This window comes from Vigna umbellata, chromosome 1 (assembly GCF_029865625.1).
Source record: "Vigna umbellata cultivar VRB3 chromosome 1, Vumbellata_1.0, whole genome shotgun sequence".
NCBI lineage: Eukaryota > Viridiplantae > Streptophyta > Magnoliopsida > Fabales > Fabaceae > Vigna > Vigna umbellata.
The window spans coordinates 45,646,434-45,672,976 of NC_142165.1; the positions used below are offsets into that span (position 1 = coordinate 45,646,434).

At 31.4% G+C, this 26,543-nt stretch overlaps 4 protein-coding genes across 6 annotated transcripts; 3 read left to right on the forward strand and 1 right to left on the reverse strand.

Annotated features, from left to right (window-relative positions):
- The first annotated feature begins 1,468 nt into the window (after positions 1 to 1,468).
- Positions 1,469 to 4,010, forward strand: LOC124841579 (BolA-like family protein). Its single transcript, XM_047317873.2, has 3 exons — positions 1,469 to 1,604; positions 3,535 to 3,557; positions 3,665 to 4,010. Exons 1-3 carry the CDS (start codon positions 1,542 to 1,544, stop codon positions 3,858 to 3,860), a joined length of 282 nt encoding a protein of 93 aa, XP_047173829.1. The 5' UTR covers positions 1,469 to 1,541; the 3' UTR covers positions 3,861 to 4,010.
- An 800-nt stretch (positions 4,011 to 4,810) lies between these two features.
- On the forward strand, positions 4,811 to 6,571 carry LOC124841578 (Plastid-lipid associated protein PAP / fibrillin family protein). 2 transcript variants are annotated; one of them, XM_047317872.2, is made up of 7 exons: positions 4,811 to 5,160; positions 5,264 to 5,379; positions 5,593 to 5,715; positions 5,836 to 5,934; positions 6,021 to 6,065; positions 6,181 to 6,254; positions 6,425 to 6,571. In XM_047317872.2, exons 1-7 carry the CDS (start codon positions 4,899 to 4,901, stop codon positions 6,510 to 6,512), a joined length of 807 nt encoding a protein of 268 aa, XP_047173828.2. In that variant the 5' UTR covers positions 4,811 to 4,898; the 3' UTR covers positions 6,513 to 6,571. The 2 variants fall into 2 exon arrangements, with proteins under 2 accessions (XP_047173828.2, XP_087959485.1); XM_088103359.1 differs by having other exon boundaries at positions 6,181 to 6,571.
- A 5,380-nt stretch (positions 6,572 to 11,951) lies between these two features.
- LOC124841583 (uncharacterized) lies at positions 11,952 to 16,257 on the forward strand. The gene is made up of 2 exons (XM_047317878.2): positions 11,952 to 12,347; positions 14,909 to 16,257. Exons 1-2 carry the CDS (start codon positions 12,159 to 12,161, stop codon positions 15,872 to 15,874), a joined length of 1,155 nt encoding a protein of 384 aa, XP_047173834.2. The 5' UTR covers positions 11,952 to 12,158; the 3' UTR covers positions 15,875 to 16,257.
- Positions 16,258 to 22,111: 5,854 nt separating this feature from the next.
- On the reverse strand, positions 22,112 to 26,293 carry UMAMIT21 (nodulin MtN21 /EamA-like transporter family protein). Of its 2 annotated transcripts, none has more exons than XM_088111141.1 (7): positions 26,018 to 26,293; positions 25,853 to 25,915; positions 25,517 to 25,633; positions 23,551 to 23,800; positions 23,304 to 23,462; positions 23,053 to 23,204; positions 22,112 to 22,496 (listed from the first exon to the last, which is right to left on the reverse strand). In XM_088111141.1, exons 1-7 carry the CDS (start codon positions 26,188 to 26,190, stop codon positions 22,364 to 22,366), a joined length of 1,047 nt encoding a protein of 348 aa, XP_087967267.1. In that variant the 5' UTR covers positions 26,191 to 26,293; the 3' UTR covers positions 22,112 to 22,363. The 2 variants fall into 2 exon arrangements, with proteins under 2 accessions (XP_087967267.1, XP_047173833.1); XM_047317877.2 differs by having other exon boundaries at positions 22,112 to 22,504.
- Between the last annotated feature and the right edge of the window lie 250 nt (positions 26,294 to 26,543).

The following is a 26,543-nucleotide window of genomic DNA, read 5'->3' on the forward strand; positions in this document are numbered from 1 at the left end:
GGGTTTAATACTATAGTGAAGGATGGAAGAACATATGCGTTTTGTGATTAAGATATAATGATTTAATATGCGTTTTGTGATTAAAATATAATGATTTAAAGAAAAGTGCAAAGAAGGATTTGCGAGATCGAGAAAAGAGTTCTCTTTGCTTGTATGGAGGAATAGAGGAAAAAACCACATCACATAATATGATATTACAATTTTGGCCTTCACTTTTGTACTCTGCATGACGTGCGATTTTGTTACTTTTGGATTGTACATGGCATGAATCTGTAGCATGCAGAGATGCTTGAAGAGATTCTTGAAGCCATAGTGATGGACAATGGAGATTCCCTGCATGCATTAACCAAGTCATGGTAGCTAAAGTTTTGAACTCATATCAAATACGTAAATAAGTGGTTGATGGTGTATTTAAGTTGCAAAGTTCAACTTTGTTGTGCATTTGGTTGTGATTTGTCGTCCTTTTGAAAGACAATGTTGGTTTTAAGTTTGTGAAGTTGGGTTCGTGTGGTGCAATTGGAAACTGGGTAGTTGTCATTGGTTTGATTCGTATGGGTTTCGCAAGACTCTGGAAGGAAACCTCCCTCCAACTCAACCATGGTGACACTAGAAGAGGAAAAGTTTTGAACATAAAAAGAAGGAAGAAGACGTAAGTAAAATATTATTTATTGTTGATTTTGTATGTCTAATTACAAAAAGGGGAAAACCTATATGCTTATATGGATTAAGAACCCTAACAGAAAAGCCCTTGTTGCAGTTGTTGACAAACCACATAAGAATCAATTTCAATGTGTTTCGTTTTCTCGTAGAAAGTGAGATTTCGAGCTATTTGACAACTTATTAGTTGTCATACTAAATAAAGTATCAAAGAAATTTATGAATGAGTGTAGTCCTTTCCAACTAGACAAATCTTGTGTCTTTCTATAGAACCATCAGATTTCTATATGTTCATTCGATAAAAGATTTCGTACCCAATTTAAATATAAAAACAATAATAAATTTTTTCTTTAAAGATGAGTACGAGATATAACATTCATTTTACTTCTCTTTTATTTTCATTCGTATGAATCGATCTTCAAATACAAACAATTGAATACGTGTAAATTCTAGTTATTACAAATTATCTATTTTTTTATGAACGAGAAAACATTAAAAAACAGTTGGGAAAATGTAAACTCTCCTGCAGCCAGCAAAGCTATGAATAAAATAATATTAATGTGCGCCAAGAAAAAATATGAAGGACAAAATTAATTTATTATAATATACCTAGTCAACAAAATTTAATTAAAAATGCTTCAAAAGGAGAAAATGAAAGTCTTGCCTAAAACACAAAATTATTACCTTTTATGAACATTTTAAAAAAATTAATACTTTAATCACTGCTTTCATTTTATAAGCGTACTGAGAACGCAAGAAGAGAAGCGATATATATATATATATATATATATATATATATATATATATATATATATTGATTCCTTGAAGGAGAAAGTGAAAGAAGAGAGAAAATAATTTGAAGGGCGAAAAAGAAGAGAAGAGAGATGGGTGTGACGAAGGAAAACGTTGAAGCATCCTTGAAGGCCAAACTCAACCCTTCTCATCTTGTAAGCCTTTCCTTCTCTTTCCTCTTCTTACTCTGCTCTTCGCTCACTCAAACCCAATCTCTCTGTTTGTTCTTTTGAGTTATCAAATTAAGAAGCATTTCAACCTTTTTGCATGCTATGCCACATAATAAGGTTGTAGTTTGCTGATCGTCCCCTTTTCTTTACTGGGTTCTAATTAATCTTTATCAAGAGTTGTCCAAATTCACCGTTCTTTAAGTTCTGCATTCGATTGAGCTCTCCTTTCTTGTTTTTACCCAAATCCCAGGAATGGTTTCGCTCTATGAACATTGTTTCTTTCGTAGCATTGGTAGGGAGCCTAGAAATTTGAAGACTTGTTTGGATCAACTTTTCTATAAAGCATTTCTAGTAAAAAATAAAATAAAATAGAAATTAAAATAAGTTTTTGTTTAAGTTAATATTAATACAGGTATAAGTTAATTTCTAAAAATTTTGTGAGCTTGTGGAGAAACTAATTTTGATTTCTTCTCTTAAAAGTGGTGTGGAGAAATTTCTCCAATCTGGTTCTTACTTTCTATATAGCCATAAATACCGAATGGATTGGTTTATCTAGAGAACCAATGGATTGGTTTGTGGGTAGCAATTTGTGGTTAACCTGCGAATTGTGTCAGTTCCATTCTTGCAGAGTCAAGAAAATGACAGTGTAGTCAAGATGGGTAATGGGTGGAATTTGGAGTTGATGAAGATGGAATGGGAAGGGGAGAAATGGAGCAGCCCAACTGGAGAATGGGTTTGCAGCAGTATTGGGAGGGAGTGGGAATGGAAATGCCCAAAGAACTCCAATTGCACTCTACAAATGATGATGATTGTGGATCGTTACGTCAGTGTGTCTAATAATTCTTCAATTTCTTTGTATCTTTGTGTATTTCTCTTTGATGGGTGTGGAAGGGAAGGAAACCCTTGCATCACAAGGCAAGTATAAAAGCGTACCGCAACTAGCAATTATATGCTCACGTCCTTGGCAAAGTGGCATGCAGCATATCCAAATCTTTAACATGTACCGCCAGAATATATATATCTTTGGCTGTGTGATTTCTTTTCCATAGAGTTATACTGCTTTGTTCTTGTTCGTTGTTCCTTTTAATGAACATTAGTAACATTTTTTCCCGAGTTATATCCACATTCCAATTTTTTGTTGCACAAAGGCGGAATGATCTTGTGCAAACTATCTCCCTCGCCAACTAGGCTGTCTCATGCAGGGTAGTCATTTTCTTATCTGACTGCAACCTTTTCTACATATCAAAGAGTCATTGACATATACACTTTCTTCTCCTACTAAGTTTATTAACTTTGATATTTATTTTAATTCCGTAAGAGTAGATGATTCATGGTGCTTCTACTTATCTGTTGGATCTTGGTTGTTTAGATAATGCATTGAAATTTTATGCAATCTAAAAATTTCATGTTCTACAGGCTACCTGTTATTATCTATGGCTATCAGAAATCCATATAACAATTTTGGAATTTCCTTAGATATTGACAGTCTGAATGACTTATGCAGTGACCTTGGATTTAGTGTTGAATCTTGAAGCTTTCGCACATGTCCAATCTTATTGTTACAAAAATTTACTTTTGCCAACATTATGGTTTGCTTTATTACAAAATCTTCTTTCAGTACGTCAACGGAGAGCTTTCCCCTTGCGTGTCACATGCGGTCTGTAATATGGAACTTGTTGTGCATTAACGTGAAAATTTGTTAAACTTCAAGGGGTTATTTATAAGGGTTTAGGGATTGTCTGTTAATTCTAGCTTCTTTTAATAATGCCATAGTTTGTCTAAGTTCATAGGAGTTACGTCTAACAGAACAAATTTTATGCACCATAGATAATGAGTCTATTTCACGGGTGTACTGAGTTTGACACTCACTTTTCTTGAATATTTCCGTTCTAATTGTATTATATTTGTGTTTCAGGAAGTGGTTGATACATCTGGAGGGTAGGTTTCTTTCCACTTACAGACCTCGTGTCCTCTACTTATAGCACTGCTTACTTCCTCCGTTTTTTTATCTTACAATCTTGTAATTTCCGTGTTGTGGCTATTAGGTGCGGCGCTAGTTTTGTAGTGGAGATTGTATCAGAACAATTTGAAGGAAAAAGGCTACTGGAGAGGCATCGAATGGTGAATGCTGCCTTAGAGGAGGAACTGAAAGAGATTCATGCTCTCTCGATAAAGAAAACTGTTACCCCAGAGCAGTGGAAACAACAGCAAGAAGCCAACCAATCAAATGCTGCTGCCTAGATCATATGTTTCGGTTATAGTCATTTATAAATAAGAAATCCAGTGTTACTGACTTTTGACAATGTTTATGGATTTTAGCTCTCTGTACTTTTATCGACACTCAAATTTGTAGCTGTAGTACTAAAGTCAAGTTTACAAAATTTCTTCCTTTCCCCTAGTTATAAAGTAACGTGACCCTCTTTGGGTAGAAACTTTTACATCAACTACACTTTGTTGAGCGACCCCCTTCAAGTAGAAACTTTGAAATCAATTGTAGTCGTAAAACACCCACCTTTCATGCCACCAGTGATCATGACTTCTAACTTTTTTGTTATTTTAACAAGGATGAATCAATGATACTTTTTTGGTGTCTGGAGACAATCGTTTTTGTTTCTTATAAGATTTTATTTCTTACCTCATTCTTTCTATGAAAATTGTCCACTTGCAAAATTTAGTTCAATTGAAGTACTTGCCACATGAGTTTTAACTCAAGGTGTAACGAATTGTTGCCAGCTCTTGTGTATTAGAGACACTTGAGGTTATATAATTGGATATCTTTTTCGCTGCAGTTTTCCAATGTTTCATATTTGTGCCTGCTTATCTCACTAGCAGGTATACACACACAAGCTTCAGAGACGTATTTGCACATATGCACTTTCTTTATAACTAAGTCGCATGCCAACTCAATCAATTCCTAAAAGAAGACGAATGTCGTATGCAGCGCGAAAGGCCAAAGCCAATTCGTAAATGTTCAGTATATTTTTATAGAAACTTAACAGAATAATGGTTGAAAACCACTTTCCCGGCTGAAATTTTTGCTGTTGGGACAATGGGTTGCGTAGAAAACCACCGAATAATAAGGTATCTATCAACTGGATCTCGAGTCCTTGGAATGGGAACTTCTAAGCCACATGTCTCGATAGACCTATCCACACAGCACAGCCTTTATACAAAAGAAATGCAAACGTGTCATAGTTTCCCTTCTGTCGAAAATTTCTGCCTAGTTACTCCTTATCACCAAAAGAGATAGAGCAACCACTCTGTCCACATGAAGATTCAATGGTCACTAACCCAGTCCATCCTCCAATGACAGATTCCCATGTCAGTCCTCTCAGTTGTAGAACCATGAATGCCATGAAGCTTCGAAATTTTGGCCCACCCAGAAATCATTCAAGAATAAGCACCTCAAGATTTGGTGAGAGACCATTATGGTTTAAACCCGTTACAATCCTTAAAGTTGCAGAACACAATTCTGGGTCAGGCTTAGTTGAGCTTGAAACACTTGCTCAGAAGAAAAGAGAGCTTTACCAGGCGATGGAAGGTACACACTTGTATTATTTTCATCTCCCTCTGTTATTGTAAATTTCGGACTCGAAAAAAAGAGTAATACGATTGAAGCGGGTTGCAAACAAATGTGTTTCAAGGAATCAATAGGGGAATATTCGGAATGCCATCTGCCAAGAAGTCTGAAATCGAAAGTCTGGTACAGCAGCTAGAATCTCTGAATCCTACTCCATACCCAACTCAAGAACTTGAGATGGTAACACCAATCCTTTCTCATTGACATGTACAAGCTAACATAGTATGTTTTCATAGTTCTTATATTTAGACAGACCAAACGCTTCATTTGACAACTAATTTCTCTCTATTTTTCTTTTCTTTTCTTTTCTCATCACGTCACACACACTTTAATCTTTTTCTCTCTTCTAGCACGAGTGTCCTGAAACATTTTTTATGCTTTTATCATGGGCAGGTATCTGGGTGTTGGAGGCTTGTTTACAGTACAATCTCAATTTTGGGATCAAAGCGGACAAAGTTAGGCCTCAGAGACTTTATCTCACTGGATGAATTTTTTCAGACTATTGATATATCCAAGGTAAAAAGACAACGAAGTTCTCAATTAATGTATCATGTGGCTTTTCAATTAATCCACTATTTCAATTTTACTTTCTAATGTACTGAGTTTAAACTTTGGTAATGTGATCTGAAAATGGAGAGCAAAGCAGTTAACATGATCAAGTTCAGTGCAAGGGGATTGAGTTTACTGTCTGGACAGCTCAGTATTCAAGCCTCTTTCAAGATTGCTTCCACAACAGTTAAAACTCCACTCCTTATTTGTTCACTTTTTCTTTAAAACATTACCAAATAGCTTCCTAATTAGTTACTGCTTCAAATTCACAGAGAGTTGACATTAATTTCGAAAATTCAACTATCACTCCTGATCAGGTATGTTATCCATACATTATTATCTTACCTTTCGTCGAATGAAAACAATATATTAAATGTTTAAATGAAAATATTCTTTTGCATAGTTAAATCATTTTTCCTCCCTGCGTGGCAGTTGATGAATGTGTTCCGGAAAAATTATGATCTTCTGCTCAGCATCTTCAACCCAGAGGGATGGCTGGAAATCACGTATCCTAATTCTTTCAAGATTTTCATTTTCTTTTTCTATTTTTTCGTATCCTATAAAAGTCTTCACTCACTCCTATTTGATGTTTCAGTTTTCTAAAATCAAACAGCTATGGTTTCTTGCTATTAATTGATGAAATTTGTTGTTGTTTCTGAAGTCTACCATGACATAGATATCTTGATGATTCGATGAGAATAGGAAGGGACGACAAAAGCAATATCTTTGTACTGGAAAAATTTGATGATAGTAAAAACTCCTAACTATTTATTGCTCTTCCTCTTTGATGTTCGAAATTAATACTATGCCAGCCATTTTTGTACTTGTACAATTTTATTCATCCCTTTTAGCTTTTCGAAGCACATTTTCATTAAAATGTTATATTAGTGATTACTGTACACTCGTGAAGGCAAAGAGATCCTTCTCTCGATAACAAGAACCCATTTTAATAAAAAAAAGTAAATGATCGGATCTTGAATTTTGCAAAATATAGAAAAAAGATTTCGGAAATTTATCACCTTTGAAGAAGTCATAATTAAATCTTTAATAAGATAAGGATAAAAGGAGAAAACAAATTGAAAAAAAAAAGTGGAGTGTGAAAAGTTAAAAGAGGGGTGCAGATAGCAGCAAAAAATTAACATTTTTCTTACATTAATCCAAGTATCTAATGATGGTTTATTGATAGCTTACTTTAACTTTGGAAGCATTTATATACTATTTGTATAGTTTAGAGAGACCTAGTAACGAAGAAGTATTTGTTAAAATTTAATGAATAGAAAAAATTAATTACTTTTTCTTTGAACAAGAACGAATTTACTACGAGGAGTAGGTATTTCTCCCATAAATTAATTTTTCAATGTGTGTTATTCTTTAATATTAAAATAATAACAGTTAATTTTTTATAAATTTTTTATTATTTTTTAAAACATAATATAAATATGATGAAATTATATACTTTATTATGGAAATAATTGTGTTCTCCTTTTGGAAAAAATATTTAAATGTGTTTTTAAGCGTTATCTTTGTATAAATATTTGTCGGAATTTTAAAGAGCATAAATTACTATATTTGTCATCAAATGACAAACTTTTTATAATCACGTGATTTTATTATTTTTGCTTTATATTTATTTTTTAAAATTATGTAGAAATAAAACTTACAGACACACTAATATTATTTTTTATAATCATTTAAATCCAAGTTGCCTTTTTTTAGATGAATTAAGTTGATTTTATTTAGTACATTTAATTAAAATTGATTGGGTAACACGTTTGTGAATTTCAGACTCAATGAATTATATTCGAGCTAACTCAATCTTGTTTTGTAGTAAAAATATAACAAAATCTTATTTATCTAATAATGTTATCATAAAAATAAATTTATATTTTATTATATGAGTACGTTCATACATGGATTGTAAATAATGTCATTGTCTTGTAATTATTAAGAAATATTAAAAATATTTATATTAAGTTTTTTAATAAAACATTTTATTTTTAAATTACTCCTTGAAGGAATCTAAAACTCAACTCAACTCAATATACTATATTCCTCATAGATCACATATATTTTTTTATGCCGTCTAATTTTTTAGTTATAAAAAAGAAGATTCAACTATATCAAAGACGGCTTGAATGGGTCAAGCAACTGCAATTCAACACAAAAAAATTAGGTCAGACAAAAAGACATATAAATCATATCACGTTGATTTTGTACGAGATATTGGTTATTTATTTTTAATTTTTATTAATTTTGTTAATTGGGGTTGATTAAAAGATAATTACTATTGGATTATACTTATTAAGGATTTGTACGATCACTACTATATTTAGAATTGAATAAAGTTTAATTTATGTGGCCTGAATGGAAAAAAGTGTAAACTGAGTTTCTTTATAAATTTGCTTAAGATTCTGTTTAAATAGAAAAAAATGATGAAATAAAAAGCATGTAACGCCTACCTGCACGAAACATTAAGTCAAATGATTTGACAACCCAACCTCTTCTAATGAATAAGAAAAAATCCAAATTAGAAGAGACATTTTGAAAAGATTTTATCATAACTCCAACTAAATAAGAAAATGACGAAAACAAGTCTAATGGCAGAAATAACATAGTAATACAACCAAATACTTAATGCTAATCTTCAATTATTAAAGTTCTTTCTTTATCTTTAGCAAAACCAATTGTTAGTTTATATAATTTAGCCTGGAATAATTTCCCTTCACATATTAATATTGCTACCATCATATATTATGACTTTAATTATATTAACATTAATACATTATAACATAATACTTCAAAAATCAATCAATCAATTGTATTAATTAATATATAATATTAAATAAAAGTTAGATAGTTGCATTTGTTTTTCTCTCTTTCTTACTGTTTTTATTCTCATCATTTTCTATGTTTTTTTTCTTCTAATTTTCTTTCTTAATTATTTTTCTTTTAACGCTATTTTTCATCTTTTTTATATGTAAACTGATTTTATTATTATAAATTGATAAAATATATATTATATAAGATAGTGTAACATTTTATTTAATAATACAAAACTAATGACATTATAAGATGGATAAAATAAAATATATAACTAGAATATGTATACATGGAGTTCTTATGAGTCAGGCTACCGAAAAGTAAATGCATTTTTGGTGATATGAGTAGTCAAATCAATTCCTTTAAGCTATCCTTCAACTGTATAGTCCCATACCTACACAGTCTCCAGATCCCTCTCATTCCGGTGTATGTTCGATTCATCCATGTGTCCCTTCCACCGGAAGCCTTGCCAGGAGCCGCTCCTTGTCTGTGCCCCCTGCACCATGCTCCCTGCACCGGCGTCACTCCCCGCCCTCTTATCAGTGCCCGGGTGTCACATATAGTATTAATAGAGTTATTTTAAAATAATAAGCACAACGGTAGAATATATACAAAGAAACTAAAGAGAATGTGAAACTTTTAAAAACTAAAAACAATAGGAACCATTACACGTTATAAAACTACTTCCTAGTATCACTACTTTCTTCCAAAGACACCTCACCACCTATTTTCTCACCTATACTGGTAAGTAATCATTGTAAAAGAAAACCAAATACAAAACACACAAAAAGATAAACTAGTGTATAAAAGAGTTATCTAATATCAAATAAATCATATAAAATACAAACTAAGCATGGATAAAATATAATGAATATACATGCACAAAACAATTGACACTAAACTTAATTATTCGGTACATGCCTTTGACATTGAAATTCACTAGAGGCGTGCCCTTGTTGTGGTCTCCACTCATTAAAATTGATAGTCATCGGCTTAGCACTATCAGGCGCCACTTGAAACTCAAATTTACTTGACCAAGGGCCATTTACTTGACTAGGTGACACCCTGTTTTTCTAGGCCGAGTCATCTTAGGAAAATTTATAGATGGCCTTAAACATGTGATTCTTCACTTTGACCGTTAAATATGTGATTTAAGGTCTATAGTTAGACCACTTAATCACTCGTGATTGCTCTATATTTACTTTTCTCTTGGTTTCTCAATTTTGAAGAAAATCATTACTTTGATGTGGTTGGATGTTAGGTACCTATTTGTGGTTTGATATCATGGAGAATATGTTAAGAAAACATTATTCTATGGAAGTGTAATGGTTTTGAGATATTGAAAGTGAATGGAATGGAATGGAAAAATGAAAATTATTTAATTGTATGAGGTTTATGCTTCTAAGGGTGAAGTGCAAATACTTGATTGCTAGTGTTATGCATTGACTAGGGATAAATGTTGGTCAAAAGTAATCCTAAAATCTAATAAGCTTACAAACTCACACAAAGTAATGTAATATTTATAGGGAGACTTGAAAAGGTTCTTATGGCGTGATTTGGGGTGAGACTCGTATTCTGGTGAAGCCATAAGTAACTTATCCTTTCAGGAGGAGTTTGATCATCTTGTTATGATAAGTGGAGTTATAGGACCTTTATTATAATCACTTAAGAGGTTTTATGACAAGTGCAAGACCTATTATGTCTAATTCAATGCATAATTCCTGTATTAAGTCTAGAATGATTATTTTATCAATATTGCTTGTGTTTTTTCTAGAGTAGAATATTTGTGTTGATTGCTAGTTAATAAAGATTACATTATCATGTAAATTTAGAATTTAATTATGTATAAAAAAGTTAACATTATAATTATATAATAAATATTTTTACTTAAAAATATGAAATTTCATTTGTATAATGAGGCTTATGTTATTATATCATATTATATATATATATAAGTGAATAAAAAAATTGTCCAACAATTAAAAAGTTTGATTAATTGGGTAAAATTTGAAATTGGTATGAATTAAAAGAATAATGTGTTGAAGATGTTTTGTGGAACTGTGTGTGAAGAAAGATGGACAATGTTGTGGAGAAGATATTGAAGATGTCTCATCAGAAACTAATCACATTTGCAATGATAGTGAAGTGAAGTTCAGATGATTAAGAAGTGTTTGAAGCATATGGGTTGTGTGATGTAATTGAAGTAAGATTTAACACTGAGATGTCACCAATATGATTATAATAACTAGGCTCTGCATACATATGAAAATGTTTAGTATTATGTTCATTAATTTGTGGAGTGGGAAGCAATACCAATACGTGACACCAACTAACCAATACAAAAGCCTCCACCTCATACCTGTCATTCCAACTCCCATCTAGCTGGAATCACTTTCACTCTCTACAAAATATATACAAATTTTGCTTTACGTCTTCCACAAACTTAATTAAGCAAAAATATATATTCAAATTTCTTTATACATTACTTTATATATCAAATTATTTTATTTTATTTTTTTATAAAATTTATGCTATAGAAACTTTTCAAAACATCTATCTTAAAATTATTTTTTTAGATAGGAATCAATTAATGTAAAGTCATACCTATTGAGTACTGGCAATACATTCAACTAACTTTTTAATTTAATTAGGTATAGTTAATTATTTCATTTTTTTTATTTTTGCATTAAAACGTGGCACGATTTGAATCATTCTCTGTACCTTGAAATCACTTTTTACAATTTTTAAATATTAAAATAAAAATTAAATCGATAAATTAATGATTTAGTATTTAAAATATGCTTAAACCTAAAATTAAATAAAAAAAAAATCATTTCGTTGTTATTGTTTTGTCGCACTTCTCTTTGTTAGAATTTCTTAATATTTAACAACTTCAGTGAAATTTCACTAAAATGATAGTTTCCCATTAAAAGATTCAAAATACTGTTAATTAATTAAAGTCTCGAAACATTAATGATTTAACGTGATCTGACATCTATAGTTAAAAACTTAGAGCTATTTAATAAATGTTTAATTTATCTGATACGTTTTTAAGTCGCTGAATTTAATAGAATTTCTCTTTTCTCATTCTCACCACTAATATTAATGATGTATGGAAAGAAAAAATATCAGAAAAATAATTTCATTTAAAGAAAGAAGAGATAGAAAGTGATTTTTAATTTAAATGTAAAACTAATTAAATTTAAATTGTGATTTTATTTATCTTCTATTTTTAGGTAATATTTATAAAAAAATATAATAATGTGGTCTTAACGAAAGAAAAAAATGAAAGAGACCTTGCTTATTATTTTTATGATTATTATATTTGCAGGGTTTTGTTACTGGGTGCGTGGTTGGTCTGTGGGGACAGAACAGAACATAACAGAGAAGAGAAACAGAGAGAGACTATGGTTTTAAATTGCTTCAACTTTTTCAGCCACCGCATGATCTTCAATTCTCTTTCTCTTTTCTTTCTCTTTTATTTCTCTCTCACTGCCATTCATTTCCCCGCACCTTCCTCTCCTCTTCTTTTTTCCATTCTTTCTTTCCAAACCTACGAACAAAACGAATAACTCTCACAAACCACACCAATGGGAGGATGTGCGACCAAGCCCAAGGTTTCCTTGGAAGATAACTCAAAAACTCCCCCACCCGAACCTCAACCTGAACCTGAAATTCTCCAAACCAAACCTCCTACCCAAGACAACCTTAATGTCAACGACATCGTCGACGAAGACCAAGCAAACAAACGACGCTCTCTCAGCTTGTTGTTCAAGGAGGTACGCACACAAACCAACACCTCTTTTACGAATTTCTGATTATTTTATGTCTAAAAGAAAGACCTGGTCAAATTTCCCCAAAATGTTGTATGAAATATTTTCATTGAATTTTTCAAACAAATGATGAAATGGAGAATAGTGGCAGAATTAATTGTTTTGGTTGTTTGCTCTTTTTCTGGGTAAACAGATTTTGTCGTGTAATTCCATTCGGAAATGCTCACTTACTTACACCTTTTAACTCATGCACTGCTACTTTATCGTACTCATTCTTGGTCCACTTTGCTCCTTTGCCTAACAAAATCACCGTTTTCTCGGTTCAATGGCAAAAATTTTAGGGTAGTAGCTATTCCAATCATGCAATTTTTTCATAATTATTTATTAACCTTTCTTTTCTTTTCATCACCTACTCCTCTTCTCATTCGTTTACAAACTTTCCCAGTTAAAATTAAATGCTTTAATATTTCTGTGAAAAAGAATAAAATTTAAGGAATCCCAAATGAAAAAAATCATGATACTGACTTTTAAATTAATCAATTCGTGTTTTAACGGACTGTAATGATCAACATTAATTTAAGAACACGTCTTAATTACGCATTAAACTAAACTTTTTGAAATTAATCATACTAAATTTCAAATGTAGAAGTCAGACACAGAATACATGACAAAGAAACGTGCCATCCCTTTGGATCGAATTGATCACGTTTACCCGCTATCATCGTTCTCATGCTTTCATTATAGTAATTAATTGGTGTGTCTATTTTCAACAGAACATCAATGATTGCAAACAAAAAAACTGGGACAGAGTCTCCTAGCACACATTATGATTGTATTTGTTTGAAACAATAAAAATTAGGATTCAGAAACTATATTTTATATTTCTTAATGTTGTCAATAAAGCAGAAAAAAAAAGATATTTTACAACTAACTGTTATAATTTGAAACAATAAATAAAGTGAAGTTTTATGATTGAGAACAAAATAAGTAAGAAAGTACACAACTTTCTTTTTAATTTTGAAATGTTGTGATGAATTTATCTGTCTTGCTTTTTGAAGAAGAACAAAATAATAGAAGGTCAAAAGTTTGACTATTACAGAAGTGGAGCCTCGGAAAACAAATGGACCTAGAAATGTTGTAATGTCCGTGTATATCTGTGCATGATTGGCGGTGTGGATGTCGTACAAATAATGCCTGGTGTAAACCATGGATCTAAACTTGTTTTGTTTTGTAGCATGTCGTATTTGGTAATATAATTAGAGTATGGGTTTCCTTAAGTCAGTTTTTAGCATGTTTTGCGCCTAAATTTGGTGTCTTGAATTTCCCAAACTCATTTGGGGGTATTTATTTAATCAAGGCCCAATGGCCAATACTATTGTTTTACTTTTTTGGAAAAGAAAAAAGTGGAAATGAAAGTAAATTGATTTTTAAGGTTGTTTAGGAAGTGAGAAAAAAAAAAGATGAAAAGTAAAGTGTGGGCTATGAAGTATTTTTAAAATAATAAAGCTTTATAATAACTTTTATTTATGTGTGTTTTGAAAATAAATTCTGAATAAAAAAAATGTTTCTTTCCAATATAAAATTCTAAGTTATGGCTTAGATTGTTACTCTAGAGCATTTATATTTATCCACAAAATTAATATATATTACTCTGTAGACTTATCTTTGTTTTTATGTTTTTTTCACTTTCTTTCATAAATTAATCACGCCCTTACTGCGTTGGCCTTGCTTTTATTTAATTTGCAGTACACAGAATCTAGAACCAAACAAAGTAAGACACTGAACTATGAAAAGTGTCTGCACCTATATTTTTCACCCACAAAAAATATAAATAGAAGTGTGGTATTACTCATTATCACAAACTTAGAAAATCTAAAATATGTATTTTGTTTACTGTAAATGTGACATTTTTCTCTCTTTAATTTGTTTTGAGTATTTTTGTTTTATATTGGTTAAAAATGACCACTTCATTGTGAAACTTGGTTGAAGTGTTGATGCCAGGGATGAAATACTACATATCCAATTATTCATGTCCTGAACCATGCTTTGTTTATGTATCATTGCTAGTAAATTTAATTAATGCATTGTTCAAAATTTGAGTACATACTGTTTCAATAAACAAAGGTGAAATTTGGAAGCACATCTTCCTATATACCCTTCAACTCTTCTACATTTTCAGTTACCCAACACCACTCCCTGAATTCAAGCATAATTATCAGAACCAATTCTTAGAACTGCATTACTAAAAGAAATTATCACCAACCTTAAACAAAAGCCAGTAAGAACATTGAATTTATCCCACTAAGTTTCAAATTTAACATCATAAATCAATTTTTGTTTTATAATATCCTTATAGAGCAAGTGCCTAACTTATGTTTTGATTTGCAATAAATGAAAAAGACGGAAGAAAACAAGGAATGTAATAAAATTTCTGCATCAGTTCGTACTTGATCGTTATCTAACCATTCTAAACAGACTATTTTTAACTCTTGCAAGCAGCTTATCCACACTGTCATTCCTTAGCTCTTTCTTATCTTTTCAAGTTTATAACTTTGTGTGTTTTGCAGAATAAAGATTCTGAGGATTCCACAGAAAATGAGAAAACCACAGTGGAGGAGACTGTGAAAGAAGCCTTAGACGGCAAAAAACCTGCTGAGGATGCTAAAAGCAATGAGCCAACAGTTAAACCAGAATCTCCAAAACCAGAGCAGAAGCTGTCCGAGGAAAGTCAAAGTAACGAATCCCCAAAACAAGAATTTAAGACTGTGAAGATAGAAACATCAGAAACTGAGAAACCTTCAGAAGGAATTCTTATCGATGAAGCAGCTAAGGAGATAGTGAAACTAGAGTCAGAAGCTGAGAAACCTTCAGAGGTAACTGGTATAAGTGAACCAGCCAAGGAAACAGTTAGACTAAAATCAGAATCTGAGAAACCTTTAGAGGTAACTAGTGTTAGTGAAGCAACCAAGGAAACAGTGAAACTAGGATCAGAAGCTGAGAAACCTTCACAGGTAACTGGTATAAGTGAACCAGCCAAGGAAACAGTGAAACTAGAATCAGAAACCGAGAAACCTGCACAGGTAACTATTGTAAGTGAACCAGCCAAGGAAACAGTGAAACTGGAATCAGAAGCTGAGAAACCTTCAGGGGAAACTCTTCCCAATGAACCTGCTAAGGAAACAGTGCAACCAGAACCAAAAGCCGAGAAAGATTCGGAGGAAAAGAATCAAAGCAGCGAGCTAGTGAAGGGAGAACATATAGAGACTAAAGAGACATCTTCAGAGGAACCACGAAGCAATGAACCCATCAAACACAACGAGAAGCTTATCATCGAACCATCAGAAACAGAAAAGCCAAGTGGGAAATCAAAGACGAATGCTTCAGAAGCTGAAAAGCCCGAGACCCCTTTAAAAGAGAGCATAAACACGGAAGCAGCTCTTCCTGAGGAGAAAGTAATTGAAGTTGTTCCAACCGATGCCAAGTCTGTGGAGAACGTAACTAAGGTTGCTGATGCTGACACTGAAAACCCCTGAAACCTGAAATCTGAATGAGAATCATCAACAACTAGAAACATGGCAGAGTTTCAGGTTGTTCTTTGTTTCATCCCAACCGAATCATTGTGTGAGATTTTCCAACTACATTTTCATTGTGGTTTTTTTTTCCATATATATAGTTTGAAGAACCAATTTTTGTTCTTGTCAATCCACTTTTTTTTGTTTTTTCTATTCTATCATTTCTTATCTGTATCGATAGGTCAAGTTCAACAATGTAAATTGTAATTTTGTTGTGATCTGCAAGTGGGAATCCCGTGGAACTTTGTGCAATACTACAAGTAGTGTACAAATGTTACATGAATCAAGCTGAACAAACTAGTTATTTTTGGTTTATAAATCTAAGGGTTTAGTATATTACTTTATACACTGTTTATGACAAATGTTTCTTTTTATATAATTAAAATCAATAAGTATATATTTAAATCAATCTATAAATTAATTTCGTAATTATAATAAATGATTTTAATTATGATGTCTTGAAAGATATATATGTAAATAGAGAAAAATAATAATATAATTTGAAAATATTGAGAAGACAAAAATTCTACTTGAAGGAGGAGGGGGAGGTAATGTATTAAGTGTAACAAGCAATGATTGAAAAAAAGAGAGGGAATATATATTATGGGATTGAAATTATTAAATTGACAAGTTTATTAGCTTTTTCTTAATTGTAGCCTTTGCGTGATCATTAAGAATAATATAATAGGAATATATTAGTATTATGTAGATATGATTTTGGGAAGAAGATACTACTTTTTGAATATACATAATTAGGAAAAAACAGTTGCAAAGACTTTGTTTTATGTGTTAGTGATTGTATGCATAGACGAAGGCAGATGCACTAAGCATTCCGAAATTTAATCGTTCCTTGTCATTTACCAGCATTTTCAGAATGCTTTTTGTGGTTGTAGAGATATAATGCTGTGAATTATTTCAAAAATGGTGATCTAGACGGTTAATTAAGACTGAATCTTTGTGAAAATCTAATTTTCAAAACTTAATTATTAGAAAGAGAGTTTTTAAGCCTAACTGAACCCCACAAAACCGGTTTGTAAAGTGAGGTTTGCACCTCACTTATATATTATAATTTGACCTTATCTTGTGGGACTTCCAACATTAATAATATACAAATTAAGGAATAATTAAAGATAATGAAATATTGTCCCTTGTGTATTAGAACGAGGAATAATCTGTACTAATCCACGATAGTCAACTGAATCGGAGGTTAAATTCTCACGATTAATTGTTAATTATAAAAATGTAAATCAAAGTGCATTTTCAACTACACAAAATCAACACACAGCTAAAAGAATATATTACTAACAAATATAACATACGTATGCTAAAAATGAATATCTTTGATAAAAGGTATGAGGGAACAAAATATCTTTTATTTTTTATTTTTATTTTAATAATATTATATAAATGATTTATTTTATTATAATAAAAAGTAACACTTTATGCATACTCAACACAATTTATTATAGTTTCAAGTTATGCATTTTTCAACATTTATTGGAGAATTTCTTTTTCCTAAATTTTCAAATTTTTAATTTAATTTCATATTTCACTTCAACAACTTATTTTTATGATAGTTGGTTACCTAAAATATCTTACTCAACTTCCTTATTTACGCATAAATCTATTTAGAAGTAGAATAATAACTGAATTTAGGAGGATTGTATCTCATAAACTCAGTTTGGCTACTCCTAAGTTTGACAAAAAGAATCTATAATATTTGTGGTTGTTATTTTAAACGTCTCCTATTGTTGTATATTCATGAGCATGAGCTATCTTCATACTTTATTATTGCATAAAAATCTGGATAAGGTTGAGAATAAGAGGGCAATCTAAGAGTCATTTCTGATGCAACACAAAAGACAAACTTAGAACAAACTATTAAACCATAAACAACTCCTCGCTATTATAAACTAAGAACAATTCTACAATTCTAATAACCCTACTTCCCACATATCACATAAAGTTTGACTTTGCTCTGATATACAAAATTTAACACTTTAAATTAGCATACAAAGAACTAATAATATATGAATCAACATTTAATATATAAAGCACAATCAAATCAAATCAAATATATACATACATTATCTTTAAAACATATGAAGTAAATAAAACCAAATATGTATAAGTGTTCTTCAAAATATATATACATATATAATATTATCCTACCACGACTCTCTATCAGTCCCATTGTTGTCAATCTTCCCTTCATACAACATCATTTTCTCACGTATACCATATGATCATAGCAAGTGGATAAACCACAAACCAACAACAAAAATAGAGTAAGCTAATGTAATTATAATAATCCATATCACACAAATTAAAACAAAGCACAATCAATTCTTTTTTCTTCAACTCAGTCATCATGATATCAAACAAATCATTAATCAAATGTCCACACAACATGCCCACAATGACTCATACAATACTGACATTTGACTATACTTTCGAAAAACATATATTAGGTAGACTTAGATGTCATGCATTTGTCATCTTCCACCCTAGCCTCACAAGGACTATACCTATATATCAATAGTCGGGCAATCCACCTTCCACATAACATGACATGGTAAATTCTATATTTGCAAGTTCATCCTACTCCCAAACTCCAAATATGAACCTCCTTCGGGTCTCACAACTAGACATCTTTCACTATGTGAGTAGGATTCTAGCAGAGTCAAGATAATTCCTTTACATAATCAACATTCAATACCATAAGATTAATGTAGCATTTTCTCCATGGAAATCTCTACACTATCCTCATCCATACAATCAAATGTATTAAATTTCATTTTAAATTCATCCATCATTCATAGTATATATATGTGTGTGTGTGTGTGTATATATATATATGTGTGTGTGTGTGTATGTGTATGTGTGTGTGCATGCGTGCGTGTGTGTGCTTGTGTATGTGTGTGTGAAAAATTTATTCCAACATGCAGAAAGTGTGGGTACCTAGGAAAAAATAGAGGCACCCAACACCATGTTTTCTAAGGGCCCTTGGAATTGAATTCCAAGTGGTTCCCAATGAGAGGCCTTCAACGTCACTTAGTGCTAAAATCCATGGGACTTACTGTCAAGTGAGCGTCCAACAATCCCAAAGTGAGTGTCCTGAGCCCCTAGAACTCACTTACTTGTGAGAGCCCAACAGTACCAGAGTTATGTCTAGTGCCCTGGACCACTAGAGCTCACTAACTTAATTCTTATGAGTGACACCCAATGATTTAGTGGTATCGTCAGACGTTGTATTAAAGTTTCAACTTTTAATTTGACTAGGATAGGTTGTCTAACTTGTCTATCTGAAACTTTAGCTCTTTTTTAGTTTAACATACCTTGTTTTAGATAGAGCAAATTGGACAATCCTAACCAAATCATATCAGCTTCACAGACGAATATAATTCCAAAAACAACAGATCTAACAGTTAAAACCCCAATTTAATTTCATAATGATACTCAATACATCAATTTAAAAACAATATAATCATTATAAATAAACTAGTTTCCATTATCTCATATAAAGAGTCTTTGCTCACTAAGTCCACACAAACCAAAACTCTTAGGTAACTCTAACTACAAAAAAAAATTAAATTAATAATCTTAACACACCTTTATGACCATAAAAGAGTAAATAATCAATTAGAGTTACCTAAAGTCATACACAACCCCCTCAAAGGTTACATCCAATAAAAACTAGAATGGACTCAAGAAAAGATAGAAAAGAAAACTTACTCTATAAGTAAACATCATCAAATAGATTTGTTGCTCTTGTAAAAATTTTACAATGGACTCGAATATTTAAGGAGATGAAATGAGAGGTAAAATCTTAAAGAGAAAATTTAACAAATTTAGAGAAATGAATATTTTTTTAAAAAATAAACTCGTTTAAATAATATTGAAAATTATAATTATTGACAAATTGTTTTTTTTAATAATAAATTTATACATGTATCAATTATAAAATCATTTTCTATTCTCAATCGATTCTTTAAGACTTCACAAATATTGACACTTGTATATGCATGGAAAAAGAAAAAGGCATTTACCAGGTTCAAGCAATAAATTACCAAAGTTGTTTTCCCCAACTTACATCATTCTCATTTACTCACTTAGTTAGCAACAAATTCTTAAGGGTTGATTGAAATATTTTGGCCGATATATATTTGAGTGGCTCTTTAGGTGTGTTACGGGAGAAAAACACTTAAAAGCATATAGTAAGCGATAATTTCAACATTCTATATTGACAAGACTCCTCCTTACTTCTAACTATGCCTTGTTCATACTTTGACATTCTAAAATTCAATATCAATTGTTATTTTGTTTACTTAGTGTGCAACATCAACACAGATTTAACAAAATATATCACATTCTTTATTTTTTTTTCAAATAAAGTTGGAATCAAATCAAGACCTTTAAAAATAATGGGAATAAATTGAAAAATGAACAATAAAAGAAAAGAAAATATTCAAGAAAAAAAATACATAAGTTCATAATTGGAATTCTATAAGTCTATTTCTAATACGTATATAAATCTTTGTTATTATAGTTACTACACCGTTACTAATTTTGTCATATATCAACACCATTATACGAGAGAAAAAGTTAAGAATCACACTATATCTATCGTAAATTACTTTTATATATCATATTATTTATACATCACATTCCACCAAAAAGAAAGATAAAAGTTTCTTTTATTTTTTAATATATATATATATATATATATATATATATATATATATATATATATATATATATATATATAATCCAACAAATAGATTAAGTGATGTAGTCAAGGTTCGTTCAACTTTGGCCTAAAATGGTTCGAACATATTTTGATATATATTTTTTATGCAAATATTCATATATTATAAATGTGACTAAATCTCTTTGATTATATTATGATACTTTTTAATATCATATATTTACAAAATATATCAGATAAAATATTGTATTATTATTATTATTATGTTAATTATCATATATATATATATATATATATATTTATATTAAATAATTATATTTCTTGATATTATTTAATATTTTCTTGATTTTATCAGTTTTTACACAACAGGTTTTATGAGATTTTAAAACCCTATAAATACACATATTATTTCATTAATAAATACACATATTATTTCATTAATAAATACACACAATTCTCTCTCGTATCCTTTTTTTAATATATAAAAGTTCTTTAAAAATTCAAAACTTTTTTAGTTACTTGAGCATTAATAAGAATATATATAGATATAGATAAACAAATAAATATGTAACCAAATATAATTGCAAAAGAAAAAGTTACTTATTGATCATAAGTTCTTAGCCAATAATTTTGTAATAACATTGTGAAAGAGCTTTGATGAGTAAGTCAAAACAAGTTGGAATTTCATGTTGACATGTATTAACATAATAATGCTTTAACTAACTATCTCTCTTGTAAAAATGACAATTTAATTAAATGTGTTTCATCTTTTGTCATAGCTTTTCATCTTGATTCTACCAAATACATTAAAACACTCTTGTTTGTTGTCTTTTAGGCTTTGTTCACTTGAATGAATTTGGAGGAGATGATTGAGGAGATTTGAGAGGATTTGAAAGTAAATTTTTTGTTGTTTATTTGAGTGGATTTTGAGGTAAGTGAGAGTGGATTTGAAATAAATTGTTTTAATCTGTCACATCAATCAAATCCTAAACTAATTCTCACAAATTTTACTTCCAAATTCACTATCAGTTACCTCTAAATCCATTCAAATAAACAATAAAAAAAATTTACATTCAAATCCATTCAATCACTCTTTCCCAAATCCATTCAAGTGAACAAAGTCTTAATGACATTAGAGAGTTTATAAGAAGGTATAATATCTCATGGTAGTAGATTGTTTATAATTATCTCACATTTAGCAATTGGCATAAAAAAATGCATTAATTTAAAATTTAGAATTTCCTAGAAAACAAAATACCTTGCCCTAGTGTGGCGTTCAGAACCTCAATAGATTGTGAATAGAGTCAAGTTTGGTGTTTTAAAATTATATATGAATTATTAAGTCTATTTAAGGTTAAACATATATATTAGATCTAGATAAAGTCAAATATATGAATATTGCTATGAATCTTCTACGTAGGAAAGGATCACCAAAATTGTCTCATACAAGTTCTTTGGAAACCATTAATACAATGTTGCACGCTGGAAGCTCCTTTATAATAAAAACGTGTTAATTATAAACAGAATTTGGGCACTATTCCAAACTACATACAGTTAATACACGACTTTACAACCATACATTATAGAAATTAATACTACCAAGCAATATACTATTCAAGTATATATGATAACACTCTCTCACATATTTTTTTCTCTAATACTGCTTTATGATTCTCATAAAAAAGTATTGGAAAAAGGTTACTGAAGAAAGTGTTGCTGCTGTAAGTAGTACATATCACGTGTCATAGAAGTTTGTGATTTGTGAATGACTCTAAGTCGATGATGCCTCCTCCAAATCCGAGGAAGCTTTTGGCATTTGCTCTCTGCTCTTTCCCCACAGCACACAGTAAAGTCCAATAACCAAAGCGATGCTGCCTAAAATGCTTCTCAAACATCAAAAGCATCCACATAATTAATTAATTAATAGCTACTTAACAAAGTGCAATTAAAGAAGAAGCAAAATTAAAGTTTCTGCACTTGAAAGATAATACTAGCTATACTTGAGCATGTCTTTTATACATTCTTTTTAGACCTTCTCAAACACGGGTGCTCTTAAGTATTAAGCTAGCATTGTTCAGATAATTTTACAGAAGCAATACCGTTGTCCATTGAAGAGCTTCTTCTACCTATAACCTTTTGCTTCTTTTTGTGAATATATTTTAAAAAATAACAGTATGAAGTTCATCTATGTTTCTTAAATTGTTCACTTGAGGTAAAAGTTGGAGTTTTTAAAGTTTATTAAACTAAATATTTAGCCTTCTCTTTCCCTTTTTTCTCACATACTTTTCTGTTTGTTTTCCAATTTTTCGATTTCTTCGTTATTGGGAGTATGTATTGGAGTGTGAAACTATGATTTTGGTGAATGTGTGAAACACATAAGAAAGGAAAAGAGAAGTAAAAGTTGGGATGAGGATGGTGATTGATGAATAACCTTCCCAAAGTTATTATTTCGCCCAAGATAAACGTGGAGGAGATGATGGTCATTACGAGAGACAGTGGTGTTGCCATGGCCAGAAACACTGGTCCTTTCTTCTCTATAACCCATGCTTGTAAGTAATATGTTACACCAGTCACCATAATTCCCTACCACAATAAGTTAATTCCATAATTAGTCATCAGCTGAGAAACAACAACTAATTAAACATGTCATCAATTTAATTCTGTGAAGATTTAGAGGATTACACAGTAAGCAACAGCAAGGAGTCTGACATTCCACCCTAATTTCCATTGCTCAATGTCTCTTTCTACTGCCAAGGCAATGCCCAAAGACTGAATGGAGCTTAAGAAACACTGAAGAGTTGTGAGGAGCAGCTTTGAAGGGTAGTCTTTTATGACAAAAGTCTGGTCAATTACCAACAAAAATATTGAAGAATAATATGAATAATTATGATCATAAGAAGAATATTAATTGAGAGGGAAGAAAATTTACCTGTAGCACAAGCCACATTCCCCAAAAGGTGCTGGAGAGGAGCATGAGGAAGCAACCCTTTATCCATGAACGAGATGCAACATGACCCAGGTGTTGGTGGCTTTTATGGTACCCTAAAAGGTTATAATGGCTTAAAAGCTCCAAATGAGGACCTTTATAGAAAGCAAGGATTGCTGCTCCAGTTAAGCATGCCACTACTCCAACCAACTTAGCAACGCCAGGAGCACTCTTTACCTTCAAAACTTCTATCCTGAAACAAACCAAACTCTTATGTGAGAGATGTTTAGTGCCTAACAAAGTTTTCCCAGCTCAAATTCAACCATTTTTCCATGGTTCACGCTCAGCCACTTTATCATGTATACCCCGTATTGCATGGACATAGATATGTTTATATACGCACGTGCTCATGTATAACATAGACTTTTTCTTTTGTGAAAGTGTTGTTTCTCTTCAAAACAAAAAGGCACATATATAATTGGACAGCTATGCATTAAAGGATACTGTGGCTACAAAACCTGATCACAAATATGGTCCTTGTTTTTTTGCTGCTACTGACTGGTCCAATCTGAAAGTTACCCACTTTCATGCAATACATTCCAAAAGCTAAACTATGAAAATAAGTGCAACTCCACTTTTCCAGTTGGAAATGCTTGAGACCTTGTCAGAACAGGTCACAAACTGTAGTATGCCGATGAAAAGAAAAGGATCAATGGTAATATAATAAGAAATAAAGTTTAAAAAAAAGTATATTTTCTTGCTTTAAAATTGTTATTTTTTCTTTTATGACACTAACTTTATTGTGAATCCATCCTTCTTCCTTTGATATATGACCTACCAAGCACAACAAAAGTTTTCTCGGAGAAATAAGACCACCAAACTTCTTATTTCAGAAATGGAAAAAGGCCCATGCATTCAATGAAAAATGTCGTACAGTTTGAAGGGTCGTTTGTCCTTGAAGTTTTCATCATCCGACATGAAGGTACTTTAAAGAAAGCGTAATTTTTAACCCCTACCTGTTCCTTCCCTTTGTTTTTCACGACAAGTACATAATAATGCATTATTTTGCTAGGGAAAAAATCTCCTCACCAAAACATTGGGCTTCTTTCTTTTTAGCAGACAACACAGATATTTTTAATCAGAGAGAGTACATGTGTTCTCCCTATGCTTGGCATTTTCTAAACTGTTTTTCTCACCCAGAATATTTTAATCACCACCCACACCTATTTCTCATTGTTTTGACACATTTAAAAGAGATTATTGAAATTCATTGGAATTCCATTCCAGCATTAGGAAAAGTTTAGAAAATATCAAACTCTATTCAACACCTAACAACAAGAAAGGGAAAATGTAAATATAATAAGTGTGATATGTGACAAGAAGAAAGATTTAAAAAAACAATGACTGTTTTTGTTGTGTTTAAATAAAGAGGGGTTCATCTATCATCATTAATCTTCCGATTATACTTCCTTTTAGCTAAGGATTATAACTTATTTTCTTATCGCTAGTTTTTGGTTATTATACAAGATATACCTTCTAGATCTGTTAAATATAGTCACCTGCATACGACAAATTTGGTTACTACTGCTTTAACTATCTGAACAAGAGAAAAAAATAAATAAGAGGTGCTTTTAGGTGCTTCAAGTGTGTTGATCATAAAGAACCCGTGAATCTTAATCACCAGGAAAATCTCCACCAGTGATCGAATACTATCAGGTTTTTTAGGATTTTATCAGCAAAAACTCACCCATTTTGATAAATTTCGGTTTTCTGAGAGACTTAAAGTCCGATTTAAGGTTGAACTTGGTGAGAAAACTAACTTTAGTTGAATTGAATGAAATACAAAGTAAATGGTGTTATATGATGAGCTAGATCCTACAAAAGACAATACTTATTGCTTTCAGCCATAGTTAATCTGAACCAATACCATAATCACCGAAAACGGCTAACTCCATGAGTAATATTCTACCTGAGCAGTAACGCTAAGAAAAAGGTGATGGCTGGGAGACAGTTTGTGATAGCAGCAGCCAAAGTAGCAGAAGTATAAACAAGGGCAATACCATATATGTCCAAGCTGGCAGTGATCCTGAAATTTATAATCACCGACAGTTTTAATCAATTCAAAAAAGAAAATCCAGGCAATAACATCACGTGAATCATATTTCAATTGAATATATAACGTAAAGCTTAAACCTAGCTAGCTTTATATACGTATCAGTACTCTTCAACTTTTATAGGATCTAATCATAATAGCATCGATTGAATATTGTTTAATTGAAATACTGAATATTGAGAGGGTACATACCCCAGAAAAGAAAGTAAAAAGATCTTGCAGAAGGCCACGAAAGACAAAGGAGGTGCAGTTTTCCTGGTTTCAATAACAAAAAAACGCATCACTAAATTGAGAAAAAGAGATTGAACTCGGGTAGTTAGATATATATCCATATGTGATAAGCTGTCTTGTGCATACCATTCAAAGAAGAAAGCGAAAGGGATGAGGAATATGGTGGCTGCGGTCTGTCTGTAGAAGACAAAGATGAAATTGTTCATGCCATGGTCAAATGCTGCTTTTGAGAGCAGAAACATAGCAGCGTAGATGGCTTGTATGAGGATGACAACTAGATAAGGCTTGTTTCCTTTCATGGTGTTTTCTGTTACGATCTGTGACCTAATTTAGGGTCCAAATGGAAGTGACGATGAGAATGAAGATATGCTTCACAGTTGATGACACAGATGTTTGAGCACAAGTTCCACCTTTTATGGTCAATCAAGATATTGCTCAAAGTAGTGAGGAGCACGCACACTGCCATTGGCTTTTGTCTCTCTATTATGGGACTTGTGTGGTGAATATCATAAGCTTCTTTACATGTCTGGGGACCACCCTTTCTCTCTACTATTACACTGCCAAACCTTCATGCATTTAATTTCGTACTTACTGCTACACCTCGTAGTATCAGCAGAATTTAATTAGTCTCATATTTTTTTGTCTGTTTTCA